Source organism: Lepidochelys kempii, chromosome 5 (assembly GCF_965140285.1).
Source record: "Lepidochelys kempii isolate rLepKem1 chromosome 5, rLepKem1.hap1, whole genome shotgun sequence".
NCBI classification, from domain to species: Eukaryota; Metazoa; Chordata; order Testudines; family Cheloniidae; genus Lepidochelys; species Lepidochelys kempii.
The window spans coordinates 99,980,282-99,993,043 of NC_136384.1; the positions used below are offsets into that span (position 1 = coordinate 99,980,282).

The window sequence follows — 12,762 nt, forward strand, 5'->3', positions numbered from 1 at the left end:
TATAAGCTTTGAATAAGCCTGTAATAAGACAAGGCTCCTATGTTTCATCAAGGAGTATCAGATGTGAAACAGCATGAAGGTATTTAAGAAGCCAACTCAAAGAGTTCGTCCTACACAAGCATTCAGGTCTTGAGCAGTCCAGGCAAACAATGCACGTTACAACAAAGCTTAAACTTGTTCTGTATAATAATTTTAAAAACAATACTAGCTGCCTATTTAATTTTAAAAACAGCAAAAAATATCCACCTCCCTTTCCATTTCTTATAGGGAGTCTTGAAGTTTAAATCTCCTCAGTGTGATAGATATGCTTGCTTTGATCTGCTTAGCTCTTGGAAGTCCAGGAACTCTGGGCTGCTGGCCCTGTGCTGCCCGGGGTCCCTAGGGACAGCTCTTTCCACCATTAGGGAATTTTTTCCCGAGAACCCCCTGTAACATTTCGTGAACCCCCAGGGGTCATGAACCCCAGTTTGGGAACCACTATTTTAAATATTCCATTGTCTTATTTGCTTCTCATTTTTCAGAAGCTATTGTGAAAAAGGTGTGTCTGAAGCAGCCACATCTTACTGCGCACCCCCGAGTTGGTTTTGTTTCATCCCTTGATGCTTGTGGTGATCTAGTAATGGATAAAACCAGCAGTGCTTTTGCTAAGCCTTGTTGGTCAAGTTTTGGGTTAGCAAAACCAAAACCATAAGGCCTGTAATCAGCAGAGTACTTAATCACATGTTTAACTTTAAGCACATGCATAATCCCATGTACTTTAATAGGACTATTCACATGCTTAAAATTAAGCATGTGCTTAAGTACTTTGCTGGATCGGGGCCTACATGAGCTGGTTTCAGGTCCCAGTCTGCCCAAACCCCTAAAATCCAGATACAGGGCTTTGGCTCATCTCTAATATGCAATTTATTTTTTTCCAAGTTTTATGTAACTGTGGGTGGTGCTGGCTGCACTTGAGCATATTGATAAGGTGCCAACGGATGCACTGGTTCACTGCATCAGGCTCCTAGACAGGAGCCTTGATGGCCAAGGCTATGGAATTTCATGTGATTAAATTCACCTTTCTCTGGCAGAAATCCCAAATGAAGGGTGCATCTGGCTAGGCTTGCACAGAGAATTGCTTGTGGACCACCCTGGGCCTTTGGAGATTAATGTTCCCCATTGTAGTTACATATAGTCAGTTAATTACTAGTTTTCTGTATGTCCAGTCATCTTAACTGAACCATCCATGGATTTAGCTCTCTGTATATACCCCCTGCTTTTTCTCCCCATCCCTAGCTCTTTTTTCTTAAAACAAATTGTAATCCAGTGCTTCTCCTTTATGAGAATGCAGCTGAACTGAAAAAACTTGTTTTGTTGGCAAATTACTTTGGTGTTACAACCTTTTGAATATATTATTCAAATTAAATTGAACAGTTAAGAATCTAGACTAACAGTCTTGCGAGCAAAAGCACTGATAATTTTGCTTGTATTTTGGAGAGTATCTGTGTACTGCTGCTGCTTCTTACCCAGCTCATTTATATTTAAGAATTGTAATGCCGGGGAAGATTTAATTGACCTGATTTTGTGACTTTTGGAAGAAAGAGTTAAAGAACCAAACCTGAGACACTGAGAATTATCACTGTGTTTTATGAGAGATGGCATATAACACTAAGTGTTTTTTACCTAGGTAGGCATCAAACTAATTGATTAGTGCAGCAAAATACAGGAGGGAAAGGAAAGGAAAGGCTAGAATAGAATAACTCTTCTGTTTGTCAGCCACCCACATAGCTGCTTCCAGTTTTATTACATCATTAAATATATGTAGAAATTTAGAGTCTGCAGTGTCTAAAGGGGAGTAGAAAAACAAATGTTTATGGGTATGTCTGTTTCTTATTTAGTGATTAGTCACAGTGTCTCAATCTTTGGAGAGGCAGCCTATTCAGAGTCTTTTAAAAATATTTTCTGTTACATAGTTGTGCAACTTTCTAAATTTTTGATGTTCTCTGTTACTAATCCATAGTTGTAGGGGATTTTCCCTTTCCATAGGTGCAATTTTTGTAGTGGTTATTTAGTTGCAGGTAAAAGTATGTAGCATAGAATAGCTATAGCGAATTGCTATCTGCAGTGCAGAGTTCTTAAAGAGTTTTGCTGTTCCAGGAGATGATTGTAGTTTTGAGTGTTAAGATCTCAATCAACAATTTTTCAACAATTTTAAGAACTTTGCATGTGTTTAAGTCACACAGTGTATTTCAATTTTAATAACTAAATGGACTAGAATGCTCAAAGATCCCATACAAGCTCTCTGTTTCAGAGCTATCCAGTAGCTTTTAATTCACGTAAGAATATTGTCTTTTTGAATCATAGTTGTCCAGGGGGAGGAGAACCATGATTCCAAGTCATTATAGTGGAGTTTGTAGAGGTCAGTGAACCCAAGAGGTGGGTACTTATTTTAAGTACTCAACATGGAAGGAGAAGAAACTAAACCAACTGTGTGTCATCCTTCCAGTTTGAGCTACCTCTTTCTCTGGACTGGAACTCAGCAATATTTCCCAGAGGTGTATTGCAATAAGAATGAGTCAGAGAGAAGAGGCTTTGAAAAAGTATGGGGGCATAAAGAGAGGAGAAGTTTTGATGTTTTATTTTACCACTGTTAATCATTCATGGATTTTTTTTTTTTAATCTTTTAGAATTGATAGATATCACATGTACGCTGCTACTACTAAACCCAGACTTCACCACTGCATGGAATGTAAGGTATGTCGCACTCAGCAAATGGTATCACAAAGAGCTTGGTCAGCCGCCTTAAATCTGAGTCCGCCGTAAGCTTTGTTTTAAGTGGGATTTAACACTGCTGTTTTGATAAGATGTGCTGAAAGAACTTTTAAAATCTTTTCCTTCCTGATTTCCTTTGTAGCTAGTCTGTTGCATTTTACAGTACAGTAATATATATTTTCAGCACAAATAAAGTGGCATAACCCTTAATCTGAAGATAAAGAATATATTTTACCAGAGGTTACTGATCCTGTTCATGTATCGGTGAACATTTTTATCTTAGATCAAATTTAATATAAAACTGCATCTCTGCTTACTAGCATATTTCGAGTCAATGTGTTGTATGAAGTTACCCCAATGAATAATTATGTGAACTATGATTCTTTTGTTCACATTGGTATTAAACTGACTATATAAGGTAGTTGGCAAAAAATTTATTGATAGGTAGCTTCCTTCAATGTAATCCATTAAGATAGTATGTTAAATACTTAGATTTTATTTTGCTCAAGAGCTAGGGATGTCACACTCATCCAGACTTCACATTTGATCAGCATTTGGTTCCCTCTTGCTGACAACAGGTAATGCAAATGAAGCTTTGCTCTAAAGAGTATTTCCACTCTTGCCTGACTCCTGGGGCAGTCTAGGCAGCACTGAGCAGTCTGATGCTCTTAGGACAGGTGTACAATTAAAATGCTGCAGCGGCAGAGCTGCACCAGTGCCGTAGTGCTTCAGTGAAGATGTGACTACACTGACAAGAAAGCTAATTCAGCTCCATGAGAGGCGGTAGCTGTGTCGGCAGCAGAAACCCTGTCATCAACCTAGTGCTGTCTACCTTGGGGGTTAGATCAGTATAACTGCATTGCTCAGGGGTGTGGATTTTTCACACCCTTGAGTGACGTAGTTGTGCTGATGTAAGTTTAGAATGCAGACCTACCCTGAGATCCCTACCCACTGCAGCCATGAGGAAAGGGGCTACTAGAATGAACACGCGTACACATTCTCTTCTTTACAACCACCTGGGAAGAGAGGAAACTGAGGGCTCCTTGTCACCTAGGAACATCATAATAGTACTTATCATTTTTATATTGTTTTACATATAGGTTTAAAATTGCCATTGTGCTCATTTTATAGTTTAGGGAAGCTCAGACAGGAAAGCGAAGCCATTTGCTCAACCTGACATAGCAAGTTGTTGGCAGAGCCAGGATTAGAATTCAGGACTTTGATTCCACTCCCTGTACAACACAGGACTTCACCAAGTGTATTGGAGTAATGGTCTATTTAGTCAACTATGCAATCTCCAGCAGTTGCTAATACCGGATACTTCACAGGAATGTGTGAAATACACATAATAGACAATTATAAAATAACCTGCTCATAAGGGAAGTTTTTTCCTAATGTCAAGTGAGTAATGGTTGCCCTGAATACTACATCCCTTTTTAAAGTTATACCACCGTTTATGAAACTGGAAGTTGTTACCCATGTCAGTGCTTAACCCCTTTTTGAGTTCTGCTAATCTTTTAAATTTCTCCTAAGTTCTGGCTGTCAATAACGTTTTGAGGTAAAGAGTTCCACAGGTTAATTATATGTTGTGTAAAAGAGAAAGAAAGGGTTACTATTTCTTCTATCAGTTATTAAAGGCAGTTTTCTGCTTTTTAATTAGATGTCTCCTGGTTCCAGTATTGTGAGAGAAGGTGCTTGATTGACCTTCATTGCTGCTGCTGCTTCTAGCCTTAGTCCCCTCTATATGGGGGTCAGCTTTTTTGAGTCCTTCTCCATTCCAGTCTGTCTTGAACCAGTTCCTCAGATACTCTGCAGCTAATCAAATCTTTTTGTATAACATCCATCCATATAGTTCTGGGTCTTCCAACCCTTCTCTTACCCTCCACTTCTAAGTTTAGTGCCCTGTTTCCTCTACATACTTCTGATCTTTTCACATGCCCAAACCATCTAAGCTGGGTTTCCCTCAGCTTTTCTGTAATTGGTACCGCCTTCACACTTCCCCCTAATTCGTTTGTTGCAAACGTGAGATTGACCTTCTCCATAGCTGTCATTGTTTTAATTTTACCTCCATCAGGGTGTCACACCTTGATTATTTTGAGACTCCAATATTCCATTTTCTAATGGCACGGCTGGTCGTCCAAGCTGAATATCAGACTCTGAGTCATACTATGATATTTAGACATACCTCTAAATGGGAGAAGGGATGCGGATATGAACTATCCCAAGCATGTCCTCTGATTTTTTCAGTCCACATAGGAACTGTGCAGGCTTGACCATAGCATAGCCCTACTTTCCCAGTGTACACAGAGGAGGCGCAGGGACTTCCCTCCCTCTTCCTGGCGATGCCCAATAGAAGCAGTTCATTGCACTCCCCTAAGCACAGAGACAGCAATTGATCCCCCTTGCACCAGGGCTCAGAAGCGGGGAAAGGCTCTTTCCATATTCTTTCCACCCGCACACAAGGGCCAGGGACAGTTTTAAATAATAGTTTGGGGGGTTTTAAACAAGAAATTGCCGCTTTAAATTTAGGTGGTTTTAAATGTTTAGACATGGAGATTTGCTCAGTTCAATAGGTTTCTTGCAGTTGGAAAAATAAAGAAATCAGCCCATTAAGACTATTTGTGGTGAATAGCTGTCAGATCCAGATAAAGCAAGTATTTTTTTCCCAGCCTATAATATAATTATCCAGGTTGGTGCTATGAACTGATTTTTGAAGTGTCATTGATTAAAGAAAAGGGAAATGTGGCAGTCATAGTAAAGGGTTGGCTATCATGAGAAAAATGTATCTTCGGGTATTCTTGAAATGATAAAGTTCATGAGGCTTTTAAACAGAAAAACCACCATTGAACCCATATGTGAACTTCTCAGGTGTTGCTATAAGTAATGTTCTCTGTAGCTGTATTGCTGCTGAAAGTTGAATCCATTTTTTTTTTTAATGGAAGTATACAAGAACATAATGTGCATACTGGGTCAGACTAATGGTCCATCTAGGCCAATATTCTGCCTTCTGACCAATGGCCATTGCCAGGTGCTTCAGAAGGAATGAGCAGAACAAGGCAGTTATCAAGTAATCCATCCTGTGTCGTCCAGTCCCGGCTTCTGGCAGTCAGAGAATTAGGGACACACGAAGCATGGGACTGCATCTGACCATCTTGGTTTATAGCCATTGAGGGACCTATCCTCCATGAACTTATCTCCATTCTTTTTTTTTAACCCATTTATACTTTTGACCTTCACAACATCCCCTGCCAATGAGCTGAACAGATTGACCGTACATTGTGTTAGTTTTAAACCTGCTGCCTATTGTGTTATGTGATGGGTTAATAACACTTCCTATTCACTTTCTCCATGCCATTCATGATTTTATAGACCTCTGTCATATCCCCACTTAGTCGTCTTTTTCTCTTTCCTGTCTTTTTTTAATCTCTCCTCATATGGAAGTTGTTCTATACACCAATAATTTTCATTGCCTTTCTCTGCACCTTTTCCAATTATAATATATCTCTTTTGAGATAGGGTGACCACAACTTCACACAGTATTCAAAGTGTGGGCATACCATGGATTTATATAGTAGCATTTTGATATTTACTGTCTTATGTATCCCCTTACTAATAGTTCCTAACATTGTTAGCTTTATTTCTGCCACTGCACAGTGAGTAGATGTTTTCAGAGAACTATCCATAGAGACTCCAAGATCTTTCTTGAGTGGTAACATCTAATTTAGATCTTGGCATTTTGGATGAATAGTTGAGATTGTTTTCCAATGTGCATTATTTTGCACTTATCAGCATTTAATTTTATGTACTATTTTGTTGTCAAGTCACCCAGTTTTGTGAGATCTCTTTGCAGTCAGTTTTGGACTTACCTATCTTGAGTAATTTTGTATCATCTGCAAATTTTGCCACCTCACCCTTAAGCCTTTTTTCCAGATCATGTATGAAAATGTTCAACACACAGATCCCAGTACGGATTCTTGGACTACCCTGCTAATTACCTCTCTCATGAAAATTGACCGTTCCTACTCTTTGTGCCCTATCTTTTAACCAGTTATCTAGCCATGAGAAGACCTTCCCTTTTTATCCCAGGACTGCTTACTTCGCTTAAGAGCCTTTGGTCTGGTACCTTGTCAAAAGTTTTCTGAAAGTCCAAGTACTCTATATCAACTAAATCACCTTTGCCCACATGCTTGTTGACACCCGCAAAGAATTCAAATAGATTGGCGAGGCATGATTTTCCTTTACAAAAGCTATGTTGACTCTTCCCCAACTTATCAGATACATAGCTGTACATGATAATTTTGTTCTTTGTTGTAGTTTCAACTAGTTTGCCTGGTACTGAAGTTAGGCTTACCAACCTGTAATTGCCAAGATTGCCTCTGGAGCCTTCTTTAAAAATCTGCATTACATTAGCTATCCTCCAGTCACCTGGTAAGCGATAGGTTACAAACCAAAGGTAATAATTCTGCAGTTTCATATTTGAGTACCTTCAGAACTCTTGGGTGAATATCATCTGGTTCTAGTGACTTACGGTATAATTTATCAATGTGTTGCAAAACTTACTCTACTTACACCTCAGTCTGGGACAGTTCCTCAGATTTGTCACCTAAAAAGAATGGCTCAGGTGTGGGAATCTCCCTCACATCAACTGCAGTGAAGACTGCTGGAAAGAATTCATTTAGCTTCTACACAATGGTCATGTCGTCTTTGAGATAGCTAGGCAAAAGGATAGAAAATATAAGAATATGAAACATAGGTGAGGGACCGTAAGAGCAATAAATAAAGTTGGTCTTAGAGCAGGGGAGGTTGGTTGTGTGGGTGGGTGGATGGAACTGGGCCCGCAGATATAGCTCCTGATCCAGCAAACATTTAAAGGCAGGCTCAACTTTAAGGACATTGACATGAGTAATTCCATTCTAGAATGTGAGACCATGCTCATTTGCTTAAAGTTAATCATATGCTTAAGGCTTTGCTGGATTGGGGCCATAGTGTAAAAATACAGTTGCAGGTTTGGACCTGGGAGATAACAGTAAAGGGGATAGTGAGGGGATACTGTTTTTCTTGCAGCCACATCTTATTGTAACATGATATGCTTTTAATCCTGAAACAGGGGAGGGTAATGGGAAGAAGGAGAAAAAAGAAAGGGGTGCTCTCTTTTCTGTCCCATCAGTTAAGCCATCCTATGCCATACTTTCCCCTTTTTTCCATCCTGTTCTGAAGTAGCTGTCCTAGTTTCTCATTTAAAAGATCTGGTTGTTCTAGAAATAACTGACTTCATTTACTAGTGCTGTCACATTGACATCTTTTAGAATGAAAATTTTCAACCTCCTTTCATTCTTTAGTCATGCATGGGGGAATTAAATCAGACCTCTGTGGAAATACGTTAGGCATTTTTTTCTTTACTTTCATTGAACTACTCATTCTTATCTAAGCATATGCTTAAGGGTTCTCAGTGCTCCCAGTGCTCAGGTCTCCCAGTGCTCAGAATCGAGCTTTGTGCTGGCAGCATCTCATTGCTATACAGGTGTCTGGACTGATATGAAATCCATATAGCTTCAGGCTTCTCAAAGATTTCACCATAATGTGTCTGTCTCACAAGTGTGCAGGGGAGGGGTTGTGACAGACAGGATGAGAATTAAGGTTTGGGAAGTCTTTTACTAAATATTATGTTAACGAGTAACTAAACCTAGAATTGTCTGGCTTTCCAAATTGATTTTAAAAACCAGCAAAAACAACCCTACAGTAACTTTTAATTGAGATATATAATTTTTTTTTTTTGGCCTCTAAGTTAGTGATTCCTAATACCAACCTTAAACCCTGTTTCAATCTATTTATATTTGTGTAGAGAATTATTTCATTAAGATGCTTTTAAAATGTAAAATAATAGTGATGCTACTGTCTTGAATCACAATAGTAATTTCATGAGTGCTTGTCTTTTGTAGCTTTTAATTATCAATTACATATATGTAACTTCTGTTGACATCAGTGAAGCTTGCTTGTGCATAACTGTCTTTTTGAAATGTGTATATCTTATGGGAAGGCTTTGGAAGATAGCTCTAGGGTGTTTAAAATTAACCTTAATCAGTCAAAAAATTGTTTTGTATGCCAATGATAGCACATGTTAAGTTTTCTACTGCAAAATATTGTGCAACTCAGGAACAGATCCACTTTGTAAAGTTGGGTCATCATTTCAGGATGAATTACCATGGACAGAAATATAGACCGTTTGTCCAATTCAAAATGTAGAACACAGATTTTTGCTTTGAAAACACTCTATCTTGTTACAGTAAAATGGCTTTATCAATTGTTGAAGTTTTTGTAATTTTTAAGGTTTATATTCTGGATATCATAGTTGGCTGTATTATGTTTCAAAGAAAATGACATGCACCCTTAAATTAGGTGTACAAATGGAATGTTTTTTTCTTTCACAGGAAAGAACTAATATTATCTGGCACTTTAAGTCCAGTTAAGGATTTACATCTTGGAAAACTGGCATTAACTAAGTTTCCGAAAAGCCCAGAAACATGGATTCACAGGTTTCTCTTTTTTTCTCTTCCCTTTCCTTCCCTTCCCTCCCCGCCTTCCCCCCCAATATATTTTCATACTTCTATCTGAGTTTGGGGTAGGGAAGCTGGTGAATGGAGGCAAGCATCTGGAAACAGCAGATTTCCAAACAATCTAGTGTAAAATTCATTGCTTTTTTTTTTTTTTTTAAGAATCTGATCAACTATGTGTAGGACTTAGTGTTCAAGTCAAATATGTGTTTCTGCATGTTACATGTCTTTTATTATAACTAGAGTGGTGTGTAATTTTTTCTTCGTTTTGTATTCCCAGTGTGACTGCTTGAAAATTGCCATCAAATTAATGCTAGGTTTTTCATATTTTACTTTTTTTTATTTGCCATTAACCTGTTCATATTGTAGACCTGCCAGAGAACCAGGATACATTAAAAAATAAATTTTGTAATTGTAGCTAGGTTATATCCCATTACTGTACTCTGATATTTTTCCTTATGACTATATTTTCACCAGCCATGGGATTATGCAATGACAACGTCTCCCTTACTGAGCAATAACAAAAGGTATTTTTCTAAAATAAAAAAGCAACCCAGTGCTCAGTCAAATGCATCAAATCCCAAATACCTCGGGATGGCTCCCACACTCCTGGTGGTGTTTGGGGCTGGTGACACCTGATGCCTGCAGGCATATGGTAGGGGAAGGATGTAGTTCTGGCCCAGTGGAGCAGAGACCCTAGCCAGATCTGCGAGAAGTTGTTGTCCTTGTCCCTGGCTGTGGAGGAGGTCACCCCACTGCTGAATGGCTCTGTCCCTGACCACAAGCCATTCAGCAGTGATGTGGTGTCCCCTGCAGCCAGGGACAGTTCCTCCTCATGGCACTGACTAGGGGTCTCTACTACACCCCACCGGGAGCCCAGCCTTCCTCAGACCTTGTGCCTTCAGGGATCCAGTGTCACTGGCCCTGTAACCATGCAGGGAACCCTCTGCAGCTCTGTTGTCACAGCCTCATCCACTCACTCACTATCTAGGAGTGTCAGAGCCATTCCCAGGCAGAAACTGTTCAGCAGCGGGGTGGACTTCCCTTTGAGGTGGGGGCTCCTCCTCCTTCTTACAGTCCTGACCAGGGGTCTCTGCTCCACTGGGCCAGGACAACTGCAGCCTCCCCCACATGTTGTACCCTGGTGTCCTCAGCCACACAGAGAGTTCCCTGCAACCGTAGTGTTAATACTGCCCTGTCCCCAACCCTACCCACCACAGCTGTAAAAATGAAAATCAAAAGAAAATCTTAAAAGTAAAAATAGAAAAAAATTGAATTCTGCCAGGATTAGTTAGACACACATGCACGCACGCATCCCTTTCTGGTATTTTGCTTTAATAGTGTTGGTGTGGAACCAGAATTGAAGAATTTAATTGTAGTTATGCTGGTTTTTAACTTTCTAATCCTGCAATTTCTTTTTACCACCTCTACTTTATTCACGCTATTTGACTGCTTTGCTTTATGTAACTACATTATACAGAATGAAAAGGAAGGTAGATGTGATGGAGAGGAGAGAAATAAGTTGCAAGTGCCATGATTTAGTGATAGCTGCCTCAAACTTCTTCATGTTAGACAATGCTGGACTATTAACTGCACCATGTAATATGTAATGTACCTGAAGTCAAGTATGTCGTTCTCAAACAGTGACATTCTTAAGAAATAAAGAAAAGTCAGGTGTTCCTTCACACACATTTTTGCCCTTCACATTTAGTATTAAAAGTTATTTACCTGGAAATAAAGAATCAGAAGTTAGTTATTTTATGCTTTATTTATGTTAAAGGAATGACTCTTTGGCCATTTAATTTTCCTGCATAAACAGATTTTGTCTCTCATTTTGGGTCTTTGTTACTCACTATGTCCCACTTTTGCATTTTGGCACTTTGAGGTATGTGAGCAGCAAAAAAAACATGTTTGGGTATCATAGGTTTTGCTGCATTTGTGACATGGATCTGCTCTTCTAAATGAAGTAATCAAAGATTGTGGTTTGACCTGCTGCCCTCCTTCAGCTACAATGAATGTCATATCAGAAGCAAACTTACAAATAACAGGCGTGATCCAGTGTTCTTGATCTCAGATTAGAGAGGCAGTCAATTTAAAAATCACATTCCCCTCAAAATTTTATCTACTATTGTTTTCTAAGTAACAGCCAAGGTTACTGAATGATATTTATATATAGTTAGTTTTTCATGTTTCTCCTATACAGTATTTGGTCAGCAAGTTTCCTCTGTTCTTGACGTGGGTTTTGCACACACTAATCGGGGGAGAGAGACATTCTTAAAAAAGAAGCGGGGGGACAGGGCAGGAGAATGTAAAATAACAAAAGTTGGTAGAAAGACTGTGGAGCAGATGGAGTACCTGAAACCACTTTTGTTAAACCAGTTAGATTTCAAGTTGATGCTGTCACTTAGTGAGTTTTATACAATTTTGTAATCTTATGAATAAGCTATTTTTGACTGGTTAACTTTAATTTTTAAAGCTTTATTAAGGAAAAAGTTCACCTTTCTTCAAGCAGATGGAATGACATTGTGTTGGCTCACTGTCATTTCAAATGCTACCAAAGTGGATAAAAGGGAGTAACTTTTTCGGTCTCAGCTGTTAAAGCTTGTTGGTCCTGATCGAGAGTTCCACTCAGCTTTCCATAGAATCCCCTCTTGCAGCACTGTCTGTTTACATGCTGTCGTTGACCATCCTATGTCTGCAATACCTTTTTTAATAAAAGATATTTGAAATTAATTTGATAGGACAAATATACTTGTTAGCAGCTTTACTTTGACACAAAGGTTGTCTAAGCAGTCAGTACATCTATTGTAGTTTTGAGGCAGTGACTTTCTTAAAATGCAATTCTACTCTAAAGTGCCTATTACAAATAAAATACAATGGGGGAATCTGTTTGTCTCAACAATTCCAGCTTAAATGTGACTAATTTCCTAGTAAAAAGGTGTTTTGTTTCCTAACTGCTAGCCCAGCAATCTCTGCCTGGGACCTCCGAGTTAAGCTGGGTTTCTTTTATTTATTCCTTCTATATCATCACCAGTAATAAAGGGTTCTGCAGGAGAAATTGATGCCTGTGTACGTCCATTGCTTTCAGTGTAGCACAAGTGTAACTGATTGGAAATTAGTAAACAGTTCTGTTAATGATACACAAGAAGAAATAGAATCCCATTCAATTGCTCTTAGCTGTAGTGACTCTGCGGGGCTAACGAGTAAAAAGCAGTGAAGTCTTTTTTTCTTTTGTGACTAAAGTCAGTAGATATAACTGAATCCACACAGGGTGCAGATCTGTTGAGTAAGAAGGTATTTGTACATAATCCCTTTTCAGCATAAAACCTCACTTTAACACGATGGATGTCTTGTGAAAAGGGAATTCTTCAAAATCTTATTTAAATATTCCATGATTTTTTTTGGCGAATTTTGTATATTCAGTTATTTTGGTAACTTTTTTTTTTATTGACTTTCCCAA

General features: G+C 38.8%; 1 protein-coding gene across 9 annotated transcripts in view; it reads left to right on the forward strand.

Annotated features, from left to right (window-relative positions):
* The window catches only part of PTAR1 (protein prenyltransferase alpha subunit repeat containing 1), a 183,559-nt gene that overhangs the window by 16,660 nt on the left and 154,137 nt on the right, over positions 1–12,762 (forward strand). For 8 of the 9 annotated variants that reach the window (XR_013635840.1, XM_078852887.1, XM_073345206.2 and 5 more), the window contains exons 3-4: positions 2,667–2,733; positions 9,180–9,284. Coding sequence is in view for 8 of the 9 variants with exons in the window: in XM_078852887.1 (XP_078709013.1) it covers positions 2,667–2,733; positions 9,180–9,284 (172 nt within the window). In the remaining variant the exon portion in view is untranslated. The remainder of the gene's footprint in view (positions 1–2,666; positions 2,734–9,179; positions 9,285–12,762) is intronic. The other variant, XM_078852886.1, reaches the window with a different exon arrangement.